The sequence below is a fragment of the Rhinolophus hipposideros genome (assembly GCF_964194185.1).
Source record: "Rhinolophus hipposideros genome assembly, chromosome: 14".
Lineage (NCBI taxonomy): Eukaryota > Metazoa > Chordata > Mammalia > Chiroptera > Rhinolophidae > Rhinolophus > Rhinolophus hipposideros.
In genome coordinates this window covers 46,198,512-46,226,364 of record NC_138060.1, presented here as the reverse complement: position 1 = coordinate 46,226,364, position 27,853 = coordinate 46,198,512, and the positions used below count along the sequence as shown (strand labels likewise).

The following is a 27,853-nucleotide window of genomic DNA, read 5'->3' as shown; positions in this document are numbered from 1 at the left end:
AATTCTTTAAAGGAATTTTAAGAAAAATATATCTATAGCAAAGGAATTGGAGAAATGATTTTTCATTTTGCAATGCCAGCTAGCTTTGGGGCTGCAAGTTCACTAAGTTTCTTTAATGTCTACTTGAGCAGAGACACCTCTGCCACTTGTCATCTAATATGGAGATTAACCATAATTCATCAACAGAAATAAGGACTCTGTTGTTGGAATAAGGAAGTTCTAACTTCCTTTTGTGGTAGGGTTCATAGCAGTTTGTTTTAGTGCTTTCTCAAAATAATAACCCTGATGTAGCCAAAGTGGTAATTAACTTTAGTCATGCCAAACTGTCTTACTGTTATTATTTTCCAAGTGTTGCATTTTTGTTCTTTTTCAGCCATTAGTAAATGTAGTAAATAAAAATGTTTACAGAGATGCAATCTACGTGTTTAGGAGAAAAATGTATTTGTGGGATTTGAAGCTATTTCCCATAATGAATCAAATGATTTTGTTTTATCTTTAGCAAAGATGAGGCCGTTTAAAGCTCTTTTGAGCAGCAAAGTCAACTGTAGAATAAAAAGGAATTTCCAGGTAGAGAATCTGAAAATCATATCACAAATACTCACCGTGTTACTTAGTTAGTGGGTTTATATTGTACAATTTAGATTAATTACGGTCAATTAGGTGATTTTACCATGGCTTGGATATCTTTCTCTGTCATATGTGTTTACCCTGCAATCACCAAGTGATCACAAGCAATGAGGTGTGTGTCTCTGGGGACTTCTTGTAGCATTAACCCAAATTTTAGTAACGATAGAAATTACTTTCGAGAGTTTCTTTTTAAAAAATGGATTAAAAAATTCAACAGTGAATCGGAACTATGATTATTTCTGTGCTTGAGGAGGGCTGTAAACACCAAACACATTTGGCTGTCATGGGGGATATGGAAAGATCTTTCTCTCACATCAAAGATAGTATTTGGATCCAATGACTGAGATGTACAAAGGAAAGATACCAAGAGTTTCTGTTCTTAAAGTATATGCATTTGGATTTTACATATAAACTTTCAATTCTGTGCCCACTCCCATTTTTTAAGAAGTACTAAATTTCAACTTTCCCCTTTAGAATCAAAGGAAAATCCATGTGAGCTCAAATGTTTGTATAGCAAGTATTGTAATCTCCTTGGCCTCATCTCATCTTTAAAATAAATGATAGAAAATGAGTGGTTTTCTATCTGTATTTTTAGCAGTGGAACCCTTTTCTCAAATGAAACTGTACGTGGAACCCCAGAGACATGCTTGGGTTTAAGTGGAGAGCCCACATTCAGCCTTAACTATATAGCCATAGCTCTCTCTTTCCAGTTTCACTCCCTTCTTCTGGTTGTCCTGAAATTGACAACTAGTCAGTTAGTCCCCTCAGGCTGTGCACTTAGGTTAGTGGTTCTCAGAGAATCTTCCAGTGTTGCTGTGAAAACAATATTCTTATTTGAAATGAGAGACTTCAATTACCTAAGACAATGCTAGTTATAGTATTTAGGTGGTCTTCACTGAAATGTTACTGGTCCGTGAGTGATAAGGATAAAATTGAGAGGAAGCATTTAGAAATGTTTACATCAATCCAACATTGCTGTGATATCTAAGCATATGATAAGTGGCCTAATCTTGCTGAATAGGATATGGACCAAAAGTACTAGCCCTTAATAGATTTGAATTTTTTTTTTAAAAAAAAGCTTCATAGATAGTTTGAGAAGTACTATTCATGAATATTATCTATTAGAGAACTCTGATTTCCCTCCTAAAGTCTGAATAAGTGAGATAATTACTGAGTGTGTTCAAGGTTATTATAACATTACAGATACTCATCAATTGATTTATAAGGATGGTTTATGAGAGGTTTTTTTTGAACTAAAAGAATAACGACACAGGTCTTTTTTAAAAAAATAATTTTTTATCCATTCATTCATTTTTTTATTCAATTAATATTTATTGTTTGCCTCCCGGGGTGTCCAGTGAATAAGGGAGGTCCAGTCCCTGACCTTATGGGGTAATCAGGCAGTTGCAGAATTTCATGCATGGGATTGCAATGTGGGGAGGACAGGCTTTCTTGGGCACCGAAGAGGAGCATAGGCTTGGCGAGTGTGGGTAAAAGCAAATCATTCACAAATGTTGCTAAAAAAGTATTGAGTCACTCCTTACAGATTGTGCCGGAAACATTTTTTGAGTTTTTATGCTGTGTTTACACCTTGCTGTGTGCACTGTTCTAAGAGCTATTCTATGTGCTGGGGATATATCTGGTAGATAAAACAAGACACAATCCCTGTCCACATGGGGCTTAGGATCTAGTGCAAGGAAACCAATAAACAGGACAACAGGATTCCCGACACTGATGAGCTCAGGAAGGAAATAAAACAGGGTGAGGTGGTTGACGTGAGTATGTGGGGGTGAATATGGTGCAGAGGTTCATCAGAGGCGCCCTCACTGAGGAGGAGACTCTGAGCTGAGACCTGAGTGACACGAAAGAGCCTGCCTGGGAATGTGAGAGGGAAGCAGTGAGTGGCAAGTGTGGAGACTTTCAGGCAGGAATGAGGCTGGCATGTTTATGGGCCCGGGAGAAAGCCAGCGTGGCTTAAGTGGAATAAGCAAAAGGGAGCGGCTCAAGGCGTGCCGAGCGGTGAAAGTCATGGTTACAAGCCAAGTGCGGTAGGAGGCCGCAGGAAGGTTGTGCTGTGCATCACAGAGTGGCTCGATCTGATTCAAATTTTAAATTAATCCCATGGGCTCCTGTGAATATAGAGGAGCAAGAGCAGAAGCAGAGAGACTAGTGAGGAGGTGATCCAGGCAAGATATACGATGTGATGGCTCAGAATATAGAGTGATAGCAGTGGGACTGGAGGCAAAGGAAAGCTGACCGACCAGCTTGAATGTGGGAGGTCAAGGAGAGGGATCCTTGACCTAGGGACCTAGGGATCCTTGTCTAGACCAGCTGGGTGGTGCCAGTGACTGAGACAGGGAGCACTAGGGGAATTTGGTACTAGGGGTGGGAATCTAGAGTTTTGTGTGGAGTGTGTTAGGTTTGGGATGCCCGTTAGACACCCAGGTGGTGACTTGCAGTGAGGAGGTCAGGATGGGGTTAGCGCTGAACATTTAAATTTGGAATTTTGGATGGTACGTAAAGCTATGGGACTGTAAGAGCTCCCTTAGGGATAGGGGTTAGATAGAAAGGAGAGGAGGGCCAAAGACCAAGCTAACTGCTGGGCTGTGGGATCTTGCCAGCATCTGGAGAGGTCAAACAAAGGCGAAGGGAAATTGTACTCAGTAGTTGAAAGCTACTGCAGTAGGCCCTGCTCAGTGTACATCCACAGTGAAGATTCTTGTACCCTCATCACCCACAGCTCCTGCACTGGAGTCGGTGATCACAAGGGATCACGTGGGCATTCCACCCAGAGCCTCTGCCATCCCTTATGACTGTTTGTTCCAGGTATTGGTGTCAATGTTCTTTTACTTCTAACAGCCAGTTCTTGTAGCTCTCTTTTTGGAGGACTCCCCCCAAGCTCCTGGAATCTCCTTACCTCCCAGTCAGAAGGGCCTTGGGAGTTATGACCTCCCATGGTGGCCCTTAACCTGACTGGAGGTTACAGGAGCAAGAAAGCCCAGCTCCCTTCTCTCAGGTTTAGACAGTTCTGAGACATAATCTGTATATCCAGTGCTCCCTTTGGAATCACAAAGAAGCTACCCCCTGGGGAGCTCTTGCTTCAGGTGGCACCCTTGTCTGACCTGGTCTTGGGAACATTTCCTCAATAAGTGTCTTCCCCTGGGCAACCTGACTTAAGATCAGAACTTCCCGCCTGGCCACCACACACTGTGCTCCCATATTAGATGATAACCATTGGTATAGTGGTTATAACTAACATTGGTATAGTGTCATCATTATTTTAAAATGAGATTGGATTAAATATTTAAAGTATTCCCAAATTCTCAAAAAAATTTTGTTTTTCAGACTAATTTCCATATTAACAGCCGTGAAGCGGAAAGGATTTTGTTTTTTTTATCTTAAAGGCAATTTTCTGTTTCTACTGATTCTGGTGAATTTATTTACTGTTTAATTAAGTGAAACATTTCCAGAGAGTTATTTATTTTCGTTCTTCCAGCTCACAGAGTAGACATTAATCTTAAATGGATAAAACTATTAGATGATTGTTTCCTGTTCACATACCGGGTCAATAAAATTATGGAGATTAAACAAGGGATAAGGCAGGGTGTTTAGCAAAACCAACCTGTGAGCCTTTACACTTTTCATGTGTTAATCATTGTGGATTTCATTTCCAACTTCTCAGACCGTAGCTGTAGCTATGGTTTGGGCAGGAATCTGAAGCCATTGGGCTAGTGTGTCTGGAATTTTCCCTCTGTCCTTGAGGGAAAAGTAAAATTAGATTCTATTTATTTTGACTGACTTTCCATTTAATTTAGAACTTTTGGGGATATTTTAATATCTTGTTATAAAAAATACTTGGGTCTTTTTCTTTTAAAGAATAATTTACGGATCATCCATCCATCCTCCCTCCCTACTTCCCTTCCTCCTTCCTTTCTTCCTTCTTTTGAGTAAAACTGATGCTAAATCAAATCTCTATCTGAATACTGCACAAAATGTATTTTAAAATTCCTAAGTGGGTTTTTCTTTGTTTGTGGGAGAATCACATACCTGTGGTAGCCTCTTTTACCTTTAGCCATTTTCAGTTTGAGATTGGGCATAGTCAATGTTCCGTAAATATTTGTTGAATGGATGAGTCCATGGTGTTATGTACTAGGCAGAATCCTGAAATGTTAATAATGTGCTTTTCTTGGTATGCATCTGCAGTGAGAGCTTTGATCCCCAACTTTTAATTCCAGCTCAACTCTTTGTCACAAATATGACAAGTATATTGGGAAAATCATTTTTATCTCCTTAAATTGTCTTTGTACATTTCACAAAATTAAATTTCACTAGACTCTGTTGCAGTGAAACACCCACCGGCAATTCCTTTTTAAATGCCTCTGAAACACTTGGATGTTGACCATCGATTTCACAATACATGGAGGCATGCAATTATAAGACAATAATGCGTGCTTTTTCTTGCCTGAAAAGCACACTGAAGTCAAGCTATGGCATTGAAACACAATGGAAAATTTTACGTACAATCAAGTTAAACTAATAGTATATTTAATTTTGTATTTGCTATGTAATTGAAAGTGTGGGTATCTTCAACTTTCTTTTTATTTCTAGTCTGGAAACTAAGCAAATAAATAAAAAAAGGCATTAAAGGGAAAAAAGCAAACAAATAAATTGCTCTGTCCATTACTCTGCCCATATTTATATTTTGAGTGGGGGTGGGAAATAGTATTAAAATTTATTCTAGGAAGGGTGATTACGTTGACTGCAAAGCTTAATTCAGATGATTGAAATGCCTGTTGGGTTGTATGCCCAGGTTGGCAGCTTCACTATTCTGCTTGTTAAACAAAATTCAACTGAGTAAATTTTAAAGATCTTATTGGCTTTGTTCAGAAATTCATAAATCAGGCAGCAGCCAATCTAGCAGATAGAAAGGAGCTCTGAGTTGCTGGACAAAATGAAAGACTTCTATCAGCAGAAGGGAATAGAAATAGGGAAGTTATATTAGGCAAAAAGCAGGTCGTTTATTGCAAAATTACCAAAAGGGGATGAGTTGGGTTTATCAGATAGATTACCTAACTAATGCTGATCAGGTGATTCCTGAGTGGCTGGTTTAAGTTTCCATTTTTGGAAGAGCTGAAAATGTAGTTAAGTCTTGGTTTAGTGGCATGGAGCTTAGCATAAGCGACTCCATTTTGGGCCTGTCTTCCTGGTTTAACAGGATGGTTGGGTGAGTTCAGAGGCTGTGCAAGACGGACCCAATTGTTGCAGGAGAGCTTATGACTGGAATTGAGCCACATGGGGATTCAGGTGACTGCTTGAAAGCTTTAGGAATTCTGGAAATCTAATGACACTTTGAGTGTTGCCCTCAACACTGTAATGTTTATTTGCAAGTGGATGGCGCTTTCTCGGGGACTCTTAGGAGCATGACCCATGATGAGGGAGGAACCCTCTAAACTAGCAGCATACAGTTAAGGATACTTGTCAAGAAAGACAAGTAAGAAAGCACAAAAGCATCAGTTGGGCTTTAGGTATTTGCTTATAGATATATATTTTGGACATCCCAAATAAGGGCACATTTGCTGACATGCAGAGCAATACTTGCTGGGGCAATGAGTCAGAATATTTGAAATCAAGGATGACTCAGAAAATATAGACCCACGATCTACTATAATTATAAACTATGCCCTAAATGTCTCCAAAGGCCTTCAGATGATAATAGTAAATGGTATTTACATTCACATTTTTATTATTGTGTTAGAAATAAATGTTAGTTTTAGAGTATGTAAATGAATGTTATAAGTGACGTTTGCCTACATTGATCGAGAATGTTTTGGAGCACACAACCCAACTAAAGTTTTTCCCTCTGGTTTACTTTGAAGGGAATGCAATGTTAATTCTGGGGCATTGACGTTTTACCATGCCTGATCCAGACAAAAAGGTGAAGACCACAGAAAAACCAACCGATAAAAAACAGCAAGGGATCACCACCAGGTAACCCCATACTGAGTCTCTGCTAATTATTAACTCAGGCAGTGGCCAGCAACCAGGTTTAATGGCTTTTTGAGAAATAGAATAGACCTTTGACAGATGCTACACTGGGTTACAGTGTTTCCTGAAATGTTTGATCATTTCTAGAGGTCTAAAGGCAGTGTTTAGTGTGCATAGATTTCAGCCTATAAAAACAGGCCTTCAAGTGTCAGTGCCATCAGTGGGTAACAAGACTGGTTCATCTAGAATCTTCTGTTGGTTGATGTTGTGTTATTCTTTTTTCTAGGGACTATTCAGATCTTAAAAGACTTCGGTGCCTTTTGAACGTTCAATCAAGCAAACAACAGGTAGTGTTTTCAAAGACTGTGCATACATCAATAAAAGAGAAATTACACCTTTCCAAAGGGATCTATTTAATTAATATCTCATGAATGATATGTCTACTTCTTTTTTTTTTTTTTATGTCTACTTCTCTTTGTTCTTTCACATGTTTTGTCTTTCTTCATCCAGCTGTTTCTCTCATACCTGCTTCAGGTTCTGCCAAGACTTGGCACCCACAGCCTTTTCATCCTTCTCCTCTCATGCCTGGGTACTGCTTTATCCTATGCTTCTCGCCACGTGTCCTAATTCCCAAAGCTCTTCAGTCTAGAAACAGCATGCTCTTCTATTGAATGTGTGATGTTCAAGTCTTCAGAGCTTTAGGGCAACTGATTTTTTTTTTTTTCCAAAACACTGTTTACCGCATTTCCCTTCTTCTCTCCTTTACCCCTCCTCATGCTGCCCACTTGCTACAGTACCACTCTTGAGGCTTGCTGCACATTGTATCTCACCAAAAAGAGGGGGAAGGACTGAGTTTTGGCCATTTTTATAATAGCATTTTTATATTTTTACTAGACAAAGAATGGTATCTCTGCTTGATTTTATCTCTAAACATTTCTTTTTGGATTTGTTTCTGTAAGACTTTGGAGAGCCATGAGATTCAAGGCCATCCATGGAAGTTTAGGAAACAATACAGCAATACTAATGCTAACACTAATACTAATAAATACTAATACTAATACCAGGACTAATCTAACAAAAACAACAGCAGCAGCAACAACAACAGACACTTATTTAGCACTGTCAACCAGTAAATGGCAGGGATGGGACTGGAACCCTGGTGGCATGGCTCCAAGGTCTGCTATGCTTTTCTTGTTTAATTTGTTTAAGAGCTTATGTGGTAGTAACTCAGCCCTGATGGCCTTTGTTATATCAATCAAACTTACCAGAGAACTACAGCATTTTAATCTATTTATTTATAGTGGAGAATGACTTTTTAATCATTTGATGGCATATAAAGGCCAAAGAATGATAGTTCATTTTTAGGGAACATTTACTACTATATGCCTGGCACTCTACCTGCATTACCCTGTTTAATAAGCAAAGCTCCCACTTTTACATATTAGGAACCTGAAGCACAGAGAGGTTAAGTGACTTTCCCAAGATCATACAGACAGCTAATGGTGGAATACAGATCTGAACCCAAACACTCCATCTCTGCAGCATGTGCCTCTAACCACTGAAATGTCTTTTAAATGACTTGGGAAATTAAATTACATACAGTACAAAAAATAATTGAGCATTAATTTGGAGTAAACACTGCCTTAAAATATAATTTTTCCTATCAGTTCCTTCTTCTCTGTTATTCGTGCCACCACCCCCCAGGAAATTCTTTCTTCTTATCCACCTATTTCAGCTGTCACGCTAACCTTTTGTCTATCTCTACACGCTTACTTATCTTTCTGGTTCACTGCTCACAAACCTGCGTGAATGATTGTCCCAAATTAAGTCTATTCTTTCTTAGTAAGGTAAGCAGGATGACTCAGCATACAGTTTTGGTTGTAGTTTCCATTCTTTCTCACTGTAAGAGCTAATCACAATGTCTGACTTCTACGTTTTGCTTTTACTACCATTCCCTTCTCCCAAGTTTCTTTTCTATAAAATCTGACTTATTTCCAAGACTCAAATCTAATGACACCACTTCCACCAAAAAACTTTCCCAAAAAACTTTTCCCATTCTAGACGTGAATTTCTCTCTTCTCAAAGCACCTTGTTTCACGGTTGTAGCCTTGTATTCCCACTTGTTTTGGAAACACTAGTCTACATGTCTAATTTCCTGGCAGGATGATATATTTCCCAATGCCAGCAATTTTGACTTTTGCCTCTGGTTCATTGTATCTCTGCTCAGCAAGCTCGTGGTTAGTTTTTTGCCAAATTGAGTTGTATCTTAAGAATTCGGTTACCACACGAGTGTGCATAATCCTCCAGCCAGGGTAAAAGAAACACCGCTGGTGGGTTTTAGCTGTAATTTTCCAACTTTGAAGCCCATGCGCACTAGATCTATCGTGTCCCCTTTCAACACCACTTCCTTGCTAACACCTGGTCGGCTTATTAAAGTAAGTTTAATAACTTCCTCCCCACTGAACCCATTTTGGAATTTGCACTCTGTTGCCCAACAGGTTCCTATGGCATATCTTTTTGTAAAATGTTTCACACGTACAAAAATGTGTATTTGTAATGCTTGAATTATTCAGAAAGTAGATGGTTCCAAGAAAAAAAGAAAATAACTGTGCTCAACTATATGAAGTTCCAGAGGCTCACAAAATTCATTCCTAATTTTGGTTATAAAACTTTTATGTACTTGCAACTTTGAAACAATAAATGTTATTCTGAATACCCTCTTCTCCTTTCCATAAAGGATTGTGGAGACAATTATAGGAGAAGAAAGATATTGGGCAGAATAAATCAAGAACTTATGGATACCTTGCTTATTCCAGAAAGAGTCTAAAGAGGCTTATAAAGATACATAAAATATGGCGGATACGTAAATTAAAACCAGGGCAAGGAAGAAAGAAAAACAAAGGTTGGGAATGAAGTAGAGTCAGAGTTAGGCAGAAATGCCTATCAAAACCTACAAGTGGGCTGTGCATTGGTTCTGAGACTGTTTGCCCTCAATATAAAAAGGAAACCTGGGATTAAGGCCCATTCACCCGAATTTCTGTTCTCACAAGTCCTCGCCTGTTCTTTGCAAATGGGCCAAGGTGGCCGATTAACTGGTATCAGAGGAATCTACTTGGTCGGTTTGAGCGGAGAATTACCAGAACCGAGTGTCCTTTATCTCAGTGTCTAATGAGCCAAGGCATTTCCCTCACTGTTTGCTTGTGTTCCAGGATTCTATGTTTGCTCTTTGTCCTGTTTGCTCGGTGTGTCTCTGTGTATCTTTTTTCACCACATTAGAGTCTGCTGTTCTGGAGGACAGACTCACAGTCTGACAGAAGTGGGGGTAGACACACACCGAGGCCCCCCTCTTCATCATAAGCAGGATTAGAATAAACAGAACCCAGTGAAACCAAATAATTCAACAAAAGAATTGCTCCAGGCTTGTTAAAGCAAAGGAAAATGATAAAGTTGGTTGGAGATTTCACCAGAGGTTTTCACAAATCTTGAAGTCATCTGCCTAGAGCTGGAATTTTGATTTGTTTCTCCTACATTTAAAGCCATAAAGAGCTGAGAAATTGGTTTGCAATTAAAAAAAAAAAATAAGGAAAAAGAAAAAAACATTAATTTATTACAGGCCCATTAAATGCCTTTGAAATAAAAGAGGTTTTGATAGATGCTATGGAGAGAAAAAGTATTGCACATGGTTCTTGTTGTCTGAGAGACCAGCATAGGAAAGACAATTCGGTACATGATTAAGAGACATGAATCCTGGATGAATGGTACAAACAGTGGGGATATGGATTTTGAGGAGAATGAGGAAGCCACTTTTAGCTTGAGTCCCAGGCAAGGAGATGGTTCTTGAAAAATGGGGTGGTTTTCTATCTGTGGAATTGATGGGAAAGGCATTCTAGGTGAAGTGAATAAAATAATGAGATATCTGAAGGAAAGAAAAATAACAAGCATTGAAACAAAATGGTGACTAGACATTTATGTTGGAAATAGTGATAAACAAAGCTGGAAGAAATTGTGTAGTGTCTGATCGCCCATCTACAAATTTTCTACTTGATCCTATTAGCAATAGGGAATGTTGAACTTTCCAAGCAGAGGTGACAAAATCAAAATTTCGGGAAGACCCTGTGCTTCATTCTCTAGTCTCTTTTTTTCGACTCATGTTATTCAAGCTGCTCAGGCACCATCCAGTTTCTAGAGCACACATAGTTTTTCTCTGCCTTCCTGCTTGCGTGAAAATGTGCCCGGAATACTCTGGATTACTCCTGGCATCCTGGTCCAAGACCCACCCTATCATCTTTCCTTTCCACCACAACAAACCCTTGTTCGCTAATTTTGCAGCATGTTCCCACGTTAGTTTAAGACCCCACGCCATGGGTCACGTTCTTATGCTAGTTTACAGACCCACCCCCATGGGTTTGTGAACTTGAAGGCAGAGGCCATGGCCATCCTGCTTACTGTATATATACCCAGTATCTCACACGATATTTGGTAAATAATGTGCCTGCTACTAACACGCTGAATGGATGAACTCATCTGGCGGTAATTTACCAAATGAATCCATTTAGCAAAGAGATGGGGGACAGAGTGAGCCTTTATCCAACAGTTCATTCATATTTGAACACCTGCTATGTGCCAGGCTCTGTGAGAGGTGCTAAGAACACAAAGACAGACAGATGTGACGCTGCCCTCAGGGTGGCCAATTCAAGGGAAGAGGCTGATGTGTAAACTGGACATTGTACTAGACCGTGAAAAGTGCTATAAGAGAGATCAGCGCAGTCGTGCCACCAGGGAGCTAGAGAATAGCTCCACCAGGAAGGCTTGGGCAGGTGCTCACAGGGAGGCTGTTTGAGCTGAGCCCTTAAACCTGATCAGGAGTCCTAGCCTATAGCATACACCCAGGCATAGATGGCCAAACACTGGTGGTTTCTGGGGTGTGGGACCAGTTTAATGCAGCCAGAGCTTGGGGTGTGGTTTCTTATTCACCCTACATTTTTTTTGTCTATTCATGTATTTATTTATATTGTAAGGACTTGTGGATTCTTATTTTATTCTTTGGTAGATTTGTTATCAAATACTGCATAGCAAAATCATTCCAAAACTTAGTGGTTTAAAGCAACAATGATCATTTATTGTCTCTCACCCATTCTGTGGGTCAAGAATTCAGAGCAGCTTGCCTGGATGATTCTGGCTCAGGTTTCTGATCAGGTGACAGCAAGACTGTGATCCTGTCCACATCAACTGGGGCTGGAGTGTCCTCTTCTAAGGTGGCTCTCTCCTCAAGGCTGGCAAGCTGGTGGTGTTTGTTGGTAGAAGACTTCCCACAGGGTTGTTTGTCTTCACAGTGTGGAGTCTGGGGGGTGTCTCCAGAACTAGTCACTGAACATGTTCAAAGAAACAGTTCAGTCCTTTCAAATATTGTGAAAGGCGATGATGCTGGACTAGAAGACAGAGACAGAGCACAGGGAGACATATTTTCATCTTACTATGAAGAGAACCTTGGTTAAGAGTAGAACTCTGAAAAGGAAATGGTCTGGCTGACTTAAGCATGTGTTTCTCATCATTGGAGATACATAAATACATGTTGGAGGATTGAGAGTATTGGAGAGGGAGGGACAGTGTCTGGATTTGAATCCCAGCGCTGCCCCTTGCTAGATGCATGACCCTTAGGCAAGTCACTTAGTCCCTCTGTGCCTCAGTTTTCTCATCTATAAAATAGTATTTAGCTCACTGGGCCAATCCACAACCACCACAACACAACATCCTGTTTTACAGGATAGAAGATTTATTATTAATATTTTGTGAGAATTCAACTGTGACTGGCATACAATGAAGAAGAATTTTGTTTTGTTCTGTTTTTGATAGCTATTTAATAATACCCTTATTATAATGCATCATTCTATGAGTTGACTGCCTTAGGGAAAGTAAGACATATTCTGTTTGGGTAAAGAAATGGTGTATTTATGCAGATTTCTATCAAATACTTCAGTGGAATAAGACAACAAGTACAACATATTGTAGCTTTATTGGATAATTATAATATGTAGAATTGAATATTTTACTGAAAATTAGATCCTTTATTTTGTTATATTTATGCTCTACTTACCTCATCTGTGATAATTTAGCTAATTAGGGAACACCTCTTGTTTGTGCTCTGGAAAGAATAGACTATTTGTTTGCACTATGCTCAATTTTACTGTGCTACAAGAAATAATTCTCAGGGTTTTCCCAATGATGGATAAATATTGGGAAGGGAAACTATTTGAATGCTGGTAACTTGAGAATTTATTACGTAAGTAATTACCAGTTCATATTGTAAATGGGGCATGCTCAAGTTGTAATTGATTTAAGCAAATTTTACTTTTCTTATGGTGAATTCTATAATCTATTTTCATGACTTTTATAAATGTGATTGAATAATTAGGATGTTCAGACTAATTAAAAGTGATAGAATCTTCTTTACCTTTGTATCCCTAACACCTGGCAAGCTGTGTGTATGATTGGTAACTGTTGAAGAATGAAGGAATGAATGGAACGAATGAATGATGACTCATTCTCAGTTTGGGGCTCTACCCTATAACAGAGTAGTCTAGCTGGATCCCGATAATCTATTTTGGTTGCCTATTGGAATCACCTGAGAAACTTCAAAATCTCCTAATGCCCAGGCCCTACCCATACCTGTATGCCCAGGACTGTTTGAGGTGCTGAGGATACAGCATGGAACAGAAACAGCCAAATTCCTGCTCATGTCCAGCTGACACTTCGATCAAGGGAGACTGAAAATACATAAATAACTATAATATGTGACAGGTAGTGTTATAAGTTATGAAGAAAAATGAAGCAGCCTAAGACAGAGAGAGTAAAAATCAAAGGTGTTTAAATCTTGGAAAAGCCCTACATTTGACATAGCTATCACGTTAACTATTGGTTTGAAAAAATACTCGTTCCCTTCATCCCATATCCCACCCCCCACACACACCCATTTTATTACTTTCTTTATCCTGTGCTGAATTGTTATCTTCATGTATTCTGTGCTTCTATTTCTGTAGCTTCCAGCCATTAACTTCGATAGTACTCAAAATAGCATGACGCCGTCTGAGCCCGCCAGCAAGGACGTTGGACACAGAGCTCCACGTCAGTGGCACGAGTCCACAGAAGCTGTTGAACTTGAAAATTTCAGGTAAGAAACCCAGTATCTCCCTTGCCTTGAGCAACCTATTCTAATCAGCCCAAAGCTTGATTTAAGTTTATCGCAGGAGCTGAAATATAAAGCCTGCTCCCAATTTTACCATGGGGATTCTTAATTTAATAATTTTAGTTGGTGCTTACCCCATTCCCAGAAACAGTGGGTCAATAACAGTCTTAGTGGCTGCGGGTGAAACTGACCTGGGAGTTTCCGGATGCCTTGCTGATAGACATTTGGCATTTGCTCCATGAGGAAGTGGTTCCACGTTGTTGGCCTGGCTAGCTGACTCCAACCTTTGTCTTCGGCTTTTGGTCTGTCCATACCATGCCAGCAAGGAGGAGGCCTAAAAGTAGGTATGGGACTAACGACTGGGGTTGTCAAAACAACAGAGGCTTTCAGTTGGAGGGATTGCACCTCACCTTTAACATTGAAAGTGTCGGCCCATATTTCTCTCTCCTGTCGCCATGTAGACCTTCTAGAAGCTGTACATTCTTAAGGGCCACTCCCGTTCCAGGAGCTGGTTCTGTCAGTTTTACAATGCGCTAAGGTCATTTGGCACAAAGTGCCGTGTAAATAATGAGTGACATGAAATATCAATACGAATATTCTAGAATGATTTTTTATTTATTTATTTGGCCTAGATTTTGTTTCCCTGTTAGTTTATAATGAATTTAATAGTTCACAAAAGTCACATGTTGTTACATGAGTTCACATTTTTAAACTCTATATTTTAGTGAGGAACACTAAATTCTTAAAAAATTGTTGCATATTCAGTCTACAGTGACCACGTACTTAGAAACTGTTATGGCCTTCACCTGGCTAGGATATGGACACACTGTCAAATGACACCTGCGAAGCCAGAAAAGTACCGATGGCAGTATAAGGCTGCAGGGATTGCCTTTGAGGTTGTACGTTCATGTAATTCCAGTTTATTTGGTTTAGGTCTTAAAATTGGTTTACTTTAATATGCACAAAAGTGTTGTATCATGTATCTATAGCAGGGTGACCCTTTTGTTCATTGTCACTTATCCTTTCCTAGTTTTAAAGTGAAATGTTTTAGGGTATTTTTAACCTCTTTGATGGCCGTAATATCAGAAAAAAGAAGCTGAAGCTCTATCTGAAGACTTTGTTACACACAGGCTGTGTTTAATAAATCTCTACTGTCTACAAGGAAATATGTATGACAACCACTGGTGTTAATAGTTATAGCAGCCACTGAGGGGTAGAAAAGTGAAGGGGGATCCTCTGCCGATTGCCAGCTGTCTGGATAATGAGCCCCAGTCATTCTTTCCCTCCACATGCCCTCTGACCAATTTTAGCTGTGAAGTGTTTATAGGGAATAATTTAGTTAATATGTTAAAATGAAGTATATGCTTGACTATAATATATTTTTTAAATTTCCCAACTTTTTTTTTTTAATTAAAGTTTACGGGGGTGACAATTAAAACTGAAAACAACAAAGGAACAAGACCAACAAATGAAGAAACAAAAACTCATAGACTATAATCTTTAATATTTATAACTGAATTTCTATTTTCTTTTTTTTTCTTTATTAAACAAGTTTTACTTAAATAGAAAGAAGCCTTCATTTTCCCACTGCTGCCAGGTTTTTGTTATTGTTATTGTTTTGTTTTGTTTGCTTTTTACTACCACTGACAAAACCTCAGCCAGATATTTTTAACAATTGATACTTACCTTTAGCAATATACTTGTATTAAAATCCAAGAATCCTTCAATATTTGCATGAATACAGGTGATCTTTCTCTACATTGGTAACTTTGAGGCAGCCTAAATGATTTTTATTACAAAATACTTTTCTGTTTGTTTCATCTCAGTATAAACTACAAGAATGAGAGGAATTTCAGCAAACATCCACAGCATAAACTATTTCAGGAAATCTTTACAGCCTTGGTGAAAAATAGACTCATATGCAGGTAAGAGTGTCCCAGGAAAGACCAAACAGACATTTACCCAAGAATGGCGTATTTTATATATCTATTGCATATGGTTTGAAGCAGTTTACAAGATTGAATACAATGTACTTAAAGGATAAAACAGAGAAAAAGCCATTTAGGAGGATGTGAACGAATAGGCATTACAGATGATCTCATTAAAATTACTCTAGTTTGGTACTGAATTTAGCTGAGTTTTATGATAAATAAGGTAAAATGAGAAAATACCCAAGTTACAGTTTTCCTTATTTTGAGTTTAGATACTCAGGAGGAGTTTATTATCTGGGTCCTTATGAGAAAGATATTGGGTAACACATGACAACATCCTCACAGTACACTTTTGTAGTCGATACAAAGACTGATTAAATGGGCTGCCCAGCCTGGACCTTGAGGAAATGATGAGTATGTGCCACTCAGTCATAGCCTGATAACAATATTTCACCTCAGGACCAAAGCAAACATTATTTTCTTTGCTCGCCTTTGTTTTAACACAGGTGTAGAGTGGGACTGTAGAGAAGGATTAGTTAGCAAGTCCTCTGGATTCTCTCTCACCAATATCAGGGGTTTTCAGAGAACATTGCTGCTGGATTGCAGTCAAGATTGAATTTTCTATCCATTTTGTTCGGCTTAAAGCGAGAGCTGGCTGTCCTGCTGCCAGATACGAAGGAGCCTCCCACCATTCTTTATAGTAGGGCCTGGCCTTCTCCTCTTCCCAAGGGACCCACATTCTCCACCCCCCTCCCCAAGCACCTGCTGAACAGAGGCCTATGAAAACCTTGAAGCTTCCCCACCAGTTATCTGAATTCTGTCCCAGTGAGATGAGACAAAAATCACTCCTATTTTGGAAAATAAGAGAAGTAATAATAATTTAATGCCTTGACTGAAGTAAAACTCTGTGTTGGCCCAGTGCAATAACTGACTTTAAGTAGAACATCATCTGGATGGGTCCTCCATGATGAATCAGCTACTCAGTGCAGCCTAAGGGGTGACCTAATGATTTGATCTTTTGGATGGGGTTACTTAGTATTGCGTATTTAAGTACTGGACAGTGACAGCTAAATATGTTGGTTTAGTTTAAAGCAATCCAGAATTGGGACTGCATCTGTCATCCCTCTGTACTTGGTTTAAGTGGAAGATTATTAGACGAGCTCAGCTGATACAAGAAGCACAGACTCTTTGCCAAGGATATGTAATTGGGTCCATGCTCAGTTCTTGATGATACATGCAAAGATTGTTGAAAGATTAATGAACATTGCGAAGGACCTGAAGTTGTCCTGGTCTGTTTCTCCTTGAGTTTGAACAGAGTGGAACAATGGTTAGTAGCACAATAATTATGCCTGAAATGTATTAGAAAATGAAGTTCTTTCATTTGTTTTGAAGATAGCTATCATAGCTCTTCAAGGATATTCAGTAGGCTATTTGTCAGGTTGGTACTTTGGGGAAGGAAGCAGATTTCCTGTATTAAAGATGTAGACACCTTGCTATGTCCCTAACAAAGGGCACTAGATGCAGATATTGTTAAGGAAAATAATTGGGCAAAGGCTGGCATCCAATAGTTGAAAAAGATCTTAACAGATCTGAAGTCAAGAGATCTCTTGTCAGAACCTTTTCAAATCTTAGTGATTAATGAGTCATTTCTATTGGATGGAATTACTGGCTTGCAACATGAGCAGTCCCTGGAAATCTTCAGTCCAGGAAGAGATGATTATAGATCTCTTTGCTTTCATAGTATGTGAAGGAATTCAGGAATGTCAAACATCAACAGCATCCTTTTATGTCATCCTTTGGCTGCTGACAGATTGGTATGTTCAGTTCTATTTTAAAAGCAGAGTTGGGTAAAAGATGGCTTAAGTCTGACGGTCTTCCATTGTTTCTCACCCCATATAACCTTGCTAACTTAGCTGAACTACATGTCCCCCCACCCTCTCTGACTTTAGACTTATAGAAGAAGTACATCTCAGCTTCTTTTCTGGTGTGGCTTCCTATCCCCTTTCTTTGTGAACATCAGAGTTAATGTCGGCTGGAAGGCTTGGATTCAATTCAGTAAACCAATTGTTGAGCATCTACTATGTGCAAAAAAGAGAGATAGAGAGTGCAAATGATTGAGAAGGAAGAGTGAATGGGTGAAAATACAAAGATGAGTAGGACATGTGGTTCCTTTCTTTCTAAGGACTCTACTAGAGCCTACTCTAGTCAGCCAAATAGTTACTCACTATCCCAAAATAAGGGAAAATGTGGTAAATATAAACTATATTAAGACTACCAAAGGCTGGATGATATTGGGGTGTGTGGTCTTTGGTCCAATTCTGGTTATAGACAAGATGGGCATATTCAGGATGTTATGCCATTCAATCTTTCCTTGAGAGTATGGCCAATTGGGAATGTAGTCTCATCTGTAAAGTGGGAGCCCCTTCTAACTCCTCTCTTGATTTATGCCCAATAGATGTTGTTCGTATTGTTCCTATTCTGTTTCACTCTACCCAAATGCAGTCTTCCCCTGAACCACACTTCTGGATACCTCCTTCCTGAGTTTTTTTCCTGAGATTGACCTGTAATTACTCCCTTGTTCTCAGAAATGAGATTGCCAGGCAGCATCTGAAACGAAACAGGACTTGTTAATCCAGAGTCAGATAAGGTAACACTGCAAATACCTCATGGTAGATCTCAAAGGGCAAGTGAAAAAACGTATTGCCTCTGAATCTGAGGTCACTTGGTAATGAATCTTGATATGTGTCAGAGTATGGAAGCAAATTTTGATCTTTCAACTTTTCTTTCTGCCGTAACATTGTTTGACTAGAGTCTGCTGTTAGAAAATAAATCCACCGCTTTTTCCTCTCCTCTGGAGGAAATTACAAAGAAAGTGCCTGGTATCCAAGATGAGGTTGTCATGAGGTTCTGTAGAGAGGTAAAAGTCACAAAATTGTCATATTTCCCAATTAACTGACCATCTATAAAACAGAACTCTACTCAAGTATCTCTTCTGTGTATCTGTTCCTCTGAGCTCCGTCTCTGTTAGTGCATTCCTTGATGATTGCCAAATGATGTGAAGATTCTATAATACAATGCAAATATAATATAATCTACTTGTGAAATGAACTTGTGAATTTTGTTAAAGATGTAGAATTTTATGGAGTTACTAAAAGTAAGTTTGAATTGAAAAAGAGAGTATTAACAAGGAAGATGATAAGATGGGACTTCAAAAAAGCATTTTTGAATAACAAAAATTAGGAGAGGACATTAGGAAGAATTGATAAATTTTTCTACTGTATTTGCAAAAATGAACCTCTTTATGCTGCAAAAGTCAAAAGCAAAATCCTGGATACTGGATCATGTTGTATGATTTTGTCAGAAAAAGCATGCCAAGAAATGTCAGCAGAGTTCATTCTTGCTTTGTTCTAGTTATTAGGTTAGTGTTTCAATTAGTTAGTGTTTCAACTTAAATCTTGTCAATGTAAGATAAAATGTATCTTAGTTTCATAATTCATATTATAAAGATAGTATTTAAATCGAATCTTGCCCCTGCTACTTAATATGAAACTTGATTTTGTTTTAAAGTGGGTTCACGTAACTGGCCTCTTTCTGGTAAAATTATCCTACAATTGCTGGGATATTCCTTCTTTCCCCACGTGTTACTTTCATAGAAGAGACTATGTCCAAGGTTCTCTAATTTCAGTTAAAAGAGAACCAACTAATTTATTTAGCATGACGCTCTTTGTCCAAAAAGGCAGTCACTTTACTGATAACAACAAGTTGGTATCATTATTTTACATCACATTTCCTGAAATATCTGCTGTAAATTTGAAGTGTTTTGGAAGAGTTTGTAGGAAGATATTTACATGCCATACAAGAGCTTGAGAACTGCTTGAATTAGGGGAAAACATTTGGCCCAAACCATTACAATCTTATTAGAAATGCTATTGAAAGTGTTCTGGGAGCTGCACATAAACATCTAACCAAGAGGACCTACATAGTTATCTGTTTACCAATCAGATCTTTTCTGTCCATGTCCATGCTTGGGCCCAGGTCCAATGAAAGTGACGCTTCTTTTGAAATTGACCTGATCCCCTCAGCATTGGCCATCTGGTCCCTGTCCCAGGGAGGTGAGAGGAGAGAACCAGAAGTTAGGGCGTAACCACAATCTCTTCATTGTCTTAAGTTCTTAAAATATATGAAGTTGATGGAGAGATGCTTTTTCTGTGATTTTTATCTCACCAGGTGGTAGAAAGGCCAAAAAGGGGCTTATGAAAGCTTCCTAGTTGTCTACGAGAAGAGAAGCCTGGTCACCTTGGTCTGTCAGACAGTTCATGCCTCCTTAGAGAGGTCTCCAAGTCAGCCCCAGAAATTGGATACTGTTTCATTAAGGTCCCCAAAGTCTCAGGTTTGGGTCTTTAGGTACTTCAAAAAACCTTGTAATGGCCAGGGTGAAACTCCACTTCCTTAGCTGGTCCACAGAGTTCTCTGAGATCATGTTCCTACTTGGCCTCTTCTCTTGATTCTTCCTGTTGCATCCTTTGGGCTCACCATGGTCAGAGTGAACCACTCATTGTTCTTGTAAAGTTATAAATCTCACTTCTGAGCCTTGGCCTATTCTCATCAGTGCCTGAAGCCTGCTGCCCCACTTCATTCTTTTGCTGGGAGTTTGGCCCCTCAACTGGCCTGCCCCTCCACTTCTTCCTGTGGCCCTGGGCCCATGTTCCGCCCCACTACAAGTCCTGGAGAACAGGACTTGGATCTTGTATCCCCAACTCAAGCTATTGATGTTGGTTTTAGGAGGGTATGGAAGCGCAATTTCTTTGCATTAAATTGTTTCGATCACCGTAAAAATTTGAAGAACACAGAAAATTATAAAAAATGAAAATTTAGTCTTTATACCACTCTTAGAAATAACTATATTAACTGTTATATTTCCTTCTAATCTTTTTTTTTAATTCTATGCTTTTTTTCTTCACTTACATGAAAAATTACTATGCACATACAAAATTGTATTCTGCTTTTATTCAGAGTAGATTTTCTAAAAGAACTGGATCATTGGCCGAGGATCCTTTATGATTTTGTCTTTTTGTCTCTTTTTTGCTTGAAGTTTTAGAACCTTAAATGTAGAAAGGAAGAAAATAAGCTTCAAGAACCTAGGATTTCATGTAATCCTCAAGCAAGAATAATGATTCCTCTTCTTTCCATCACCTAACTTGGAGCAAATATCTAGCTTACATTTTTATTTCTCCAGAAATGTTATTTAGAGTTTATTCCAAACTTTAAAGTATGTGTGTGTGTGTGTGTGTGTGTGTGTATACACACAAACGCAGAGGGTGCCAAAAAAAAATATGTACACATTTTAAGAAAGGAAAACTGTATTAAAATTGTAATACTCAATATATACCAATAACAAAAGATGACTACAAGTCACATTTGACTTCTGCAATTACAAGAGGTGCTCAAAGTGGTTACCGTCACTGTCCAGACACTGCTGATTGTGGTAAACTAGTGCTTGAGCCACGTTGACCAAAGTGTCCACTTGTATACATTTTTTGGCCCCCCTGGTGTATAAAATGGCATGCAATTACAGAGGTGGAATGGATCCTGAAAGAAAAATCCAGTGCAGCCTCCTTTGGTAGATGAGGTAGCTGAGAGGTTGGGGTCAAGCCCCCAGTTCTGAAGCCAATCTTGAATGGTATTATTTTCTCCTGTGCCTTGCTGATTTCCTGATTCTTCATTAATCCAAATATATTTAATATTTGTTTTGAGTTTTGCACCACAGAAAATTATCGCTTCAATCATGTCCTGTCTTTTTTACTATTTACTACTGCTTCTTGTGAAACTCTTTCACTTGGATGTGTAATAGGCATGACATTAAAATGCTCCCACTGTCCCAGGAAAGGACTGCTTGTTCTTTGGCCACATGTAACCACCAGAACCAGTTTTAACTTGGCCAAATCAATAAATGACAATTTCCCATTGGTACATGAGCTTCTGAGAGCCAGGCAATAAGCAACAGACACGTACGTTCCAAAAACCACATTCTCACGGCTAAAATCAAGCGGTCTCCAGACACTCCCACTTATGAAAGTCCTCCCATCCCTGAACTACTCTGTCAGCTTTGCTTTGAGAGTCTGTGCCTTATAAGTGTACGTCTCACTGGCTGTCAGTTCATCTTTTGTCTCGCATGTTGATTGGTGGCCTTCTTCCTTGGGCATCGCCAAGTTAACGTGTGCAACAGAATTTTTGGTTTTTCTCACTCTACTTGCCTTCCCCTCAGCTTTAGTCTTCCCCATCTAATAACCTAGTCCCAGCTGCCTTTGTCTCTTGCTTGGCCCTTTGCAGTAGGCTAACTGGGCTCCCTGATTGGATCCTTGACTTCCTATGCTACTCTCAACGCCATATATGGAAGAGGTGCCTTTCAAAATCTCTGTCAGATCATGGCAATCCTCTGCTTAAAGCCTTCGGCGACTTTCCAGAATAAAAAGTCCGAAGTCCCTATTCGTATTCTACAAAGCCCGGCAGGTCTGGCTCTTCCGTCTCTGGAGTCTTCGGCTCCTATCACTCTGTCTTTGCTGAGCCTACTCCGCCCCCGTGGGCTTCTTTGCCGTTCCTTGCACAAAACACCACCTAGAGCCTGTCTACTTAACGTAGACTCTCTCCTCAATTCACTCAGGTGCTAATCTTATCACAGAACTCTGACTCTACTGAAATAGTATCCTCAGTACTCCCCAAACCCTTAAGCTTTGTTGTTGTTCACTGGTCTCCACCTGATATATATACGTGTGTGTGTGTGTGTGTGTGTGTGTGTGTGTGTGTGTGTGTGTGTTACTGGTCTTCTCCCTTTAGCAGGTAATCTCCATGAACACAAGTCCATGCTTTTGTCTCACGCTGTGTCCCTAGGCACGTAACAGTACCTGGCTCCTAGTAGGTCATGAGTAAATATTTGGAAGCATTCTACATCTGAAACTCATCAACTATGTAGAAGAAACGACAACCGGAAGATATTCTCTAAGCTTAGGAACCATGATTCATTGGATGGACTTCTGATTGGGTGCCTGTTCTGGACTAGGTCTAGTGAGAGACACAGAGGAAGAACAAAGACCCATAAAGAATAGTGGCACAAGTCAGTAAAGAGTCCTTGAATATTCATTTATAATCAATTTCTTCTTATTTCCAAGGTTTACATGTCTATTTTGATGTTATTTTTACTTTTCAACTATATAAAAAATAGGGCTCTGTCTTATGAATTTGAAGTAGTATTTAACTTGAAACAGGCTTGAATTGTTCCACTTTAAAATTTTGAGTTAAAGGTGGCAGTTTTTTTGGTGGTGGTGATTTTTTTTTTTTTTTGGTATTAGTGAAAACAGAACTACAACATGAAAAGGGAACTCTAAATAACACCCTATTATGAAGTTGCTGCTTATTCTGAGTGAGAGTCAGAGGGAAGCATGTTATGAGTGGGGGGATAGGTTGTAACCTCTGGCATTTGCAACAGCCCCTGGGTTCAGTTAACCCCAGCCCAGTTGGCTCTCTCATTTATCTTGGTGCTCACAGCTTTATTCAACATTCTATACCACAGCTTCATGACTGACTTTCACAGGGAGCTCGCACATCACATAATTGGTTTCTTCTACGGTGCAGAGTGAAACCTTAGCTACCCTTTCTCTTTCCAAATACCTTGTCTCTGGTGCTACCATTTTTCCTTCTCTTTTTATATTGATAGCAGGAAGTGGCATCTGATGCTGACAGTGATATGGCAGGTGGTCACAGACAAAGGCCACGGGAGCTGATCACACTGCCATGTATTAATAGTCCTGTGAAGGCAGTGGCAAAAGTTCAGTCACAAGAGGGGAAGAATATTTGCCTGCTTATGAATCTGCGGCTGTGTGGCTGCTATATTGGGACATATCCCCCAGGGAAACACTATCTTTGCAGACAGACAAGTTTTTCAGAGCCGCCTCAAAGGACCCCCTCGTCACTGTGCTGAAAACTCGGGCTGCCATAGTAACAGACTTGAAGAGTCCCTTTCTCGTGACTGTTCCCCTCGTGTAGGACCCAGGAGGAAGTGAGGGAAGGCAGGAGCAGTGACCGGGAGTCAGGCACCGGCTCTGCACTTATGGGCAGCCGTGGGCCAGTCACTCAGCTCTGCAGGCCACAGCTGCTGCCTCAGTAAAATCAAGGCACCCTGCTTTACAGTCCTGTCAGTTTTTCTCTCTGTAATTCTCTGTAAGTTATGTGTTTCCTAGTCCCCCAACTCTTGGCAAACAGAGGTATAGATCATCTTACAGAGCACGCCATTCCCCTTGAATATCAGAGCTCCATGCACGGTGCCATGTTCTTGTGGGGGTTAAGGGCGGGGAGCCAGGGAAGGAACAACTGCTCCTTCAGAGCGGAGAAGCCAGAGGACTCAGACACGAGGAATTCTATTTACATTTACAACAGCAGAGGCCAGAATCATGTAGAAATATTAATAGCTTTGGGCTTCTGTCCCAAAACTGCAGGAAAAAAAAAAAAAAAGAAAGCCATTTGCTTGGCATAGAACTTTCAACTCTGAGACTTTTCTGGAACTCTTCATTTATTTACACTCCTTTAATAGTTAAACATGAAACCTGGAATTTTCTTCTCTTTTCTTTTTTTTTTTTTTTTTAGAGGGGAGAGGAAACAAAAAACTTTTCATCTTTATTTTAATATGAAAAGCATTTGGAAAGGCCGTGAACTTTTTTCATGAAGATTGTATACAGTTAGGAAAAATACCAAGTGCACACATATTTGTACCGCGAATCATTTCTTAGTATGTCCCATGCCTTTTCCTCTTAAATAATGTAAAGCAATCTTCATTAAACCTTGTTAGGTTGCCAGCAGCGGTTGCAACTTGATCATTATTTCTGTTAAGTCTTTCGGGTGTAGTATCTTCGCACTACAGTTTAGGCTACATGCTATATTTAACTGTCCCCAGCACCTGCAAGGGAAAGTAGTCCTGTGTCATCTCCCTATTTATAAAGATTGAAGGTGTTCTCTCTGTTAATAGAAGCCTCAGAATAGCCACATCCTTAGAAGTGTTCCTATAAGCGATGGTTTTAAATTCAAAGTATATTTCAAATTTGCCTTATTTTTCTCCACGTGGGGAACTCAGGATGAACTGCGGTGCGTGCAGCTTCCCAGTGTGGCCTTGGATGGTTCTTCCCAGCTGGTAGCCTCGGGGTGGGTTGAGTCCCACCCTTATTTTCAGAAGAAACCGAGTTTTGCCTTCATAGCAAAGGTGTCACTGTCATGTGCCTGGGCTGGAGAAAGGGGCATGGTGCTGACATTTGCTGTGATGAGCAGCTCCTGCCAGGAGCCTTGGTGATGGCAGGAAGAATAATCCTCAACCAGCAATGCTCTGGCACAGCTTACTCAGCTTCTCCCCACCAACACAGTCCTCTGCTGGGGGCTCGAATCTATAAGGAACACTCCGACATCCCTGGGAATCTAAGGCTGTGGGAAAAGTGTATGTACCAACCTCCTTCCCACGAGCTAGGTCTTCATAGATGGAAGGAATGGTGAATGGCTTGGGGTGGAGTGGAGGTGGAAGAGGGTGGGGTGACAACTCCGGTGTCAATAACCACAGTTGTTCGTTCTGCCTTCAAGGACGGTGGGATTTGTGCACTCGGGTTTGAGATGTGCAGGTTTGGGGGCGGAGTTGAGCTTCTCAGAACTGTAGAGGAGACAGCTGAATTCTACCACTAAGGATTAATGTGGGACAAGCCATACTAGACTTGGCTTAGGATCATAGCTTAATGGATCATAGCTTAGGGTCATAGCTTGATGGAGAGGCAGGTTTTTAAAGTATCCTAACCTCGCGGGATGCACAAGCAGCTCAGCTGTGGAGGTGGGAGAGGGTGGGAGAAATGATGTGGATTCTAATCTGGAATAGCTCCTGTTATCTTCCTCAGAGTTTCTTCGCTAAGAATGGAATAGCAGGCACATTTTATGTTGGGTTTTTGTTCTACTGTTGGACTAGCTTAGAGGGCAGCATGAGACGAGTATCAACTGGCAGGATTGCTTTCCATGGACGATTTAGGCAATGCACACAATAGCAATTCTAGTGCTCAGCCTTCCTTTTCTCTTGCCTCAGGAGTCCACGCTGTACTGTGTTGGTGACTTCTGGTCCACGACGTACGCTTTGGTTAGAACAGTTGCATTGTGACTGGCCTCATGTCACAATGGAGAACATCTTTCTAATTCTCTGGGAGGTTCCAGTGTTAAAAAAGGTTGGCCTGGGAAGCCCCCAAAGCACTGGCACCCAAACTGCCCACTGAAGTGCCCAGGGGGCTTCAGAGAACCCACGTGGGTGTCATGGGCTCTTATATTTTCAAGGACGACAGTGATAACGACATCCGTCAGACACAGTGCAAACTACTCAAGGTAGCTTATGATTTCCACGTTAAGCTTATGCTACCTTCCTTTAGATGACGGCATATCTTTCTGAAGCTGGGTTTTCCGTGGCTGCTATGATGAAAAGCAGATGGAAAATGACACAAAGATGGTGATGCCCAGTCTGATTCCAAGGCACGAAAAGTTGTTTAGTGTCCACAGGTGCACACACACCATTAATAAGTAAATGTGGTTATTGAAGCATAAAATACAAATGTGTTTCTTTTAATGGATGTGTATTCTTTTTCTTCAAATGGATGCTAAATTATTAGGGCTTGCATTCTGATTAAGTTGAACCTAATTATTGGACCTTCTAGGTGTTTCTTTTGGTCAGGGGCTGCCTGGAGTCCGTAAGGGCACTAAAAACCACATAATTTTGAGGCCTCTATTTCATAGCGATGATGATGCTTTATATGATTTATATGTGTTTTGCAAAAAATGGATGAAATGTTCAAGTCCCAAATAACAGTCTTCATTGCAGATTAAGTTTGAAATAAACTAGTGTTATTCCATTATGTGTTCCTCATTCTCCTTCATACTCTTGCATTGTTCATGAATAGTCACGTTGGTCTTTTAAACATGAAAAAACATGTTATCTCCTGTTTCTTTTCTTTCAGAGAGTGGGTTAATCATGCCCCATCTATTCATTTTCTGAGAGTGTTAATTTGTCTGAGACTACTAATGCGGGATCCATGTTATCAGGTTGGTTGGAAAAAATAAAAAAAAATGTATTTTACTTGTAATGAAGATGAAATAAAAAAAAAAACACAACTGGTGGGCTTTTCTTTGAAGCAGACCATGTTAATTTTCTTTTCTCTCACAACTCAGTAGCTTCCAAATTTGGGGACTATCATCTGCTATTTAAAAAGATAGAAGTGATTTAATGGGCACAAAAAAAAATCTGTACATTTTTACTGTATTACCTATGGGGTTAAATGGATGACTAGCATTCTTACCTAGCATTTTAAACCATAGGCAATTCAGAGAGGTGTACACTTGGCCACACCTTCAGGTATGCTCAAGGTTAAGCAGGTCACTAGGTCCAAGTCGACATTGACAAGTGGGGCCTCCTCAGGCTCCGTCAGAGGCAGCCAGGGGGAAAGGCAGGGCCTGCACCTTCAGCAGCTGCTCCAGAGCCCACGCGTTTCCCAATGGCCAGCCTAAGCCCCTGAGTTGGAGGTGTGGAAGGGGCTCCCACTTGTCTCAGGGGAGGCTTCTCAAGAATGTTTTCCTCCTCCCACTACTTAGTTGAATGTGCTGCCTCTAGTTTAGTGCCTTCCAAACTTTCATGTACAGACAAATCGCCTGGGGACCTTGGAAATGCAGATTCTGATTCAGTCAGTTACATTGAGGCCTGAGATTCTGCATTTCTAGCAAGTTTCCAGGTGATGCTGATCCTGCTAGTTGGGGGACCCCAGTTTGAGAACCATGGCCCCAAAGCCTCAAGGTTGCTTATTAATCATTATTGTTGCTGCTCGCCAATGTTCAATATCTGAAGGCCGTTCTTATTACTCATGCGTGCTTCAGTAATTTTCACAGATTATTTTTCCCCCAAGAAGTATTTCCTTTTATGCCCTGATAAACAACTGATAAGCTACTAGGAAGCTCAGCTCACTCTGAAGATCTTTGATTTTGTATTTGATTCTATTGATGAACTATTATTTGAGTCAAATGTGTTTTCTTTCATTATCCCAATAACCATCTTTCCAAACTTGGCACTTAAAAA

At 40.0% G+C, this 27,853-nt stretch overlaps 1 protein-coding gene across 10 annotated transcripts in view; it reads left to right on the top strand.

Moving 5' to 3' along the window:
* The window catches only part of NEK10 (NIMA related kinase 10), a 181,899-nt gene that overhangs the window by 7,091 nt on the left and 146,955 nt on the right, over positions 1-27,853 (top strand). For 3 of the 10 annotated variants that reach the window (XM_081071835.1, XM_081071836.1, XM_081071832.1), the window contains exons 2-6: positions 6,504-6,615; positions 6,899-6,959; positions 13,650-13,780; positions 15,622-15,720; positions 26,745-26,829. In XM_081071835.1, coding sequence (XP_080927961.1) covers positions 6,542-6,615; positions 6,899-6,959; positions 13,650-13,780; positions 15,622-15,720; positions 26,745-26,829 — 450 coding nt within the window. In that variant the 5' untranslated portion in view covers positions 6,504-6,541. Of the gene's footprint in view, positions 1-6,503; positions 6,616-6,898; positions 6,960-13,649; positions 13,781-13,892; positions 14,136-15,621; positions 15,721-26,744; positions 26,830-27,853 lie in introns of those variants that run through there. The other 7 variants (XM_081071839.1, XM_081071833.1, XM_081071842.1 and 4 more) reach the window with 5 other exon arrangements.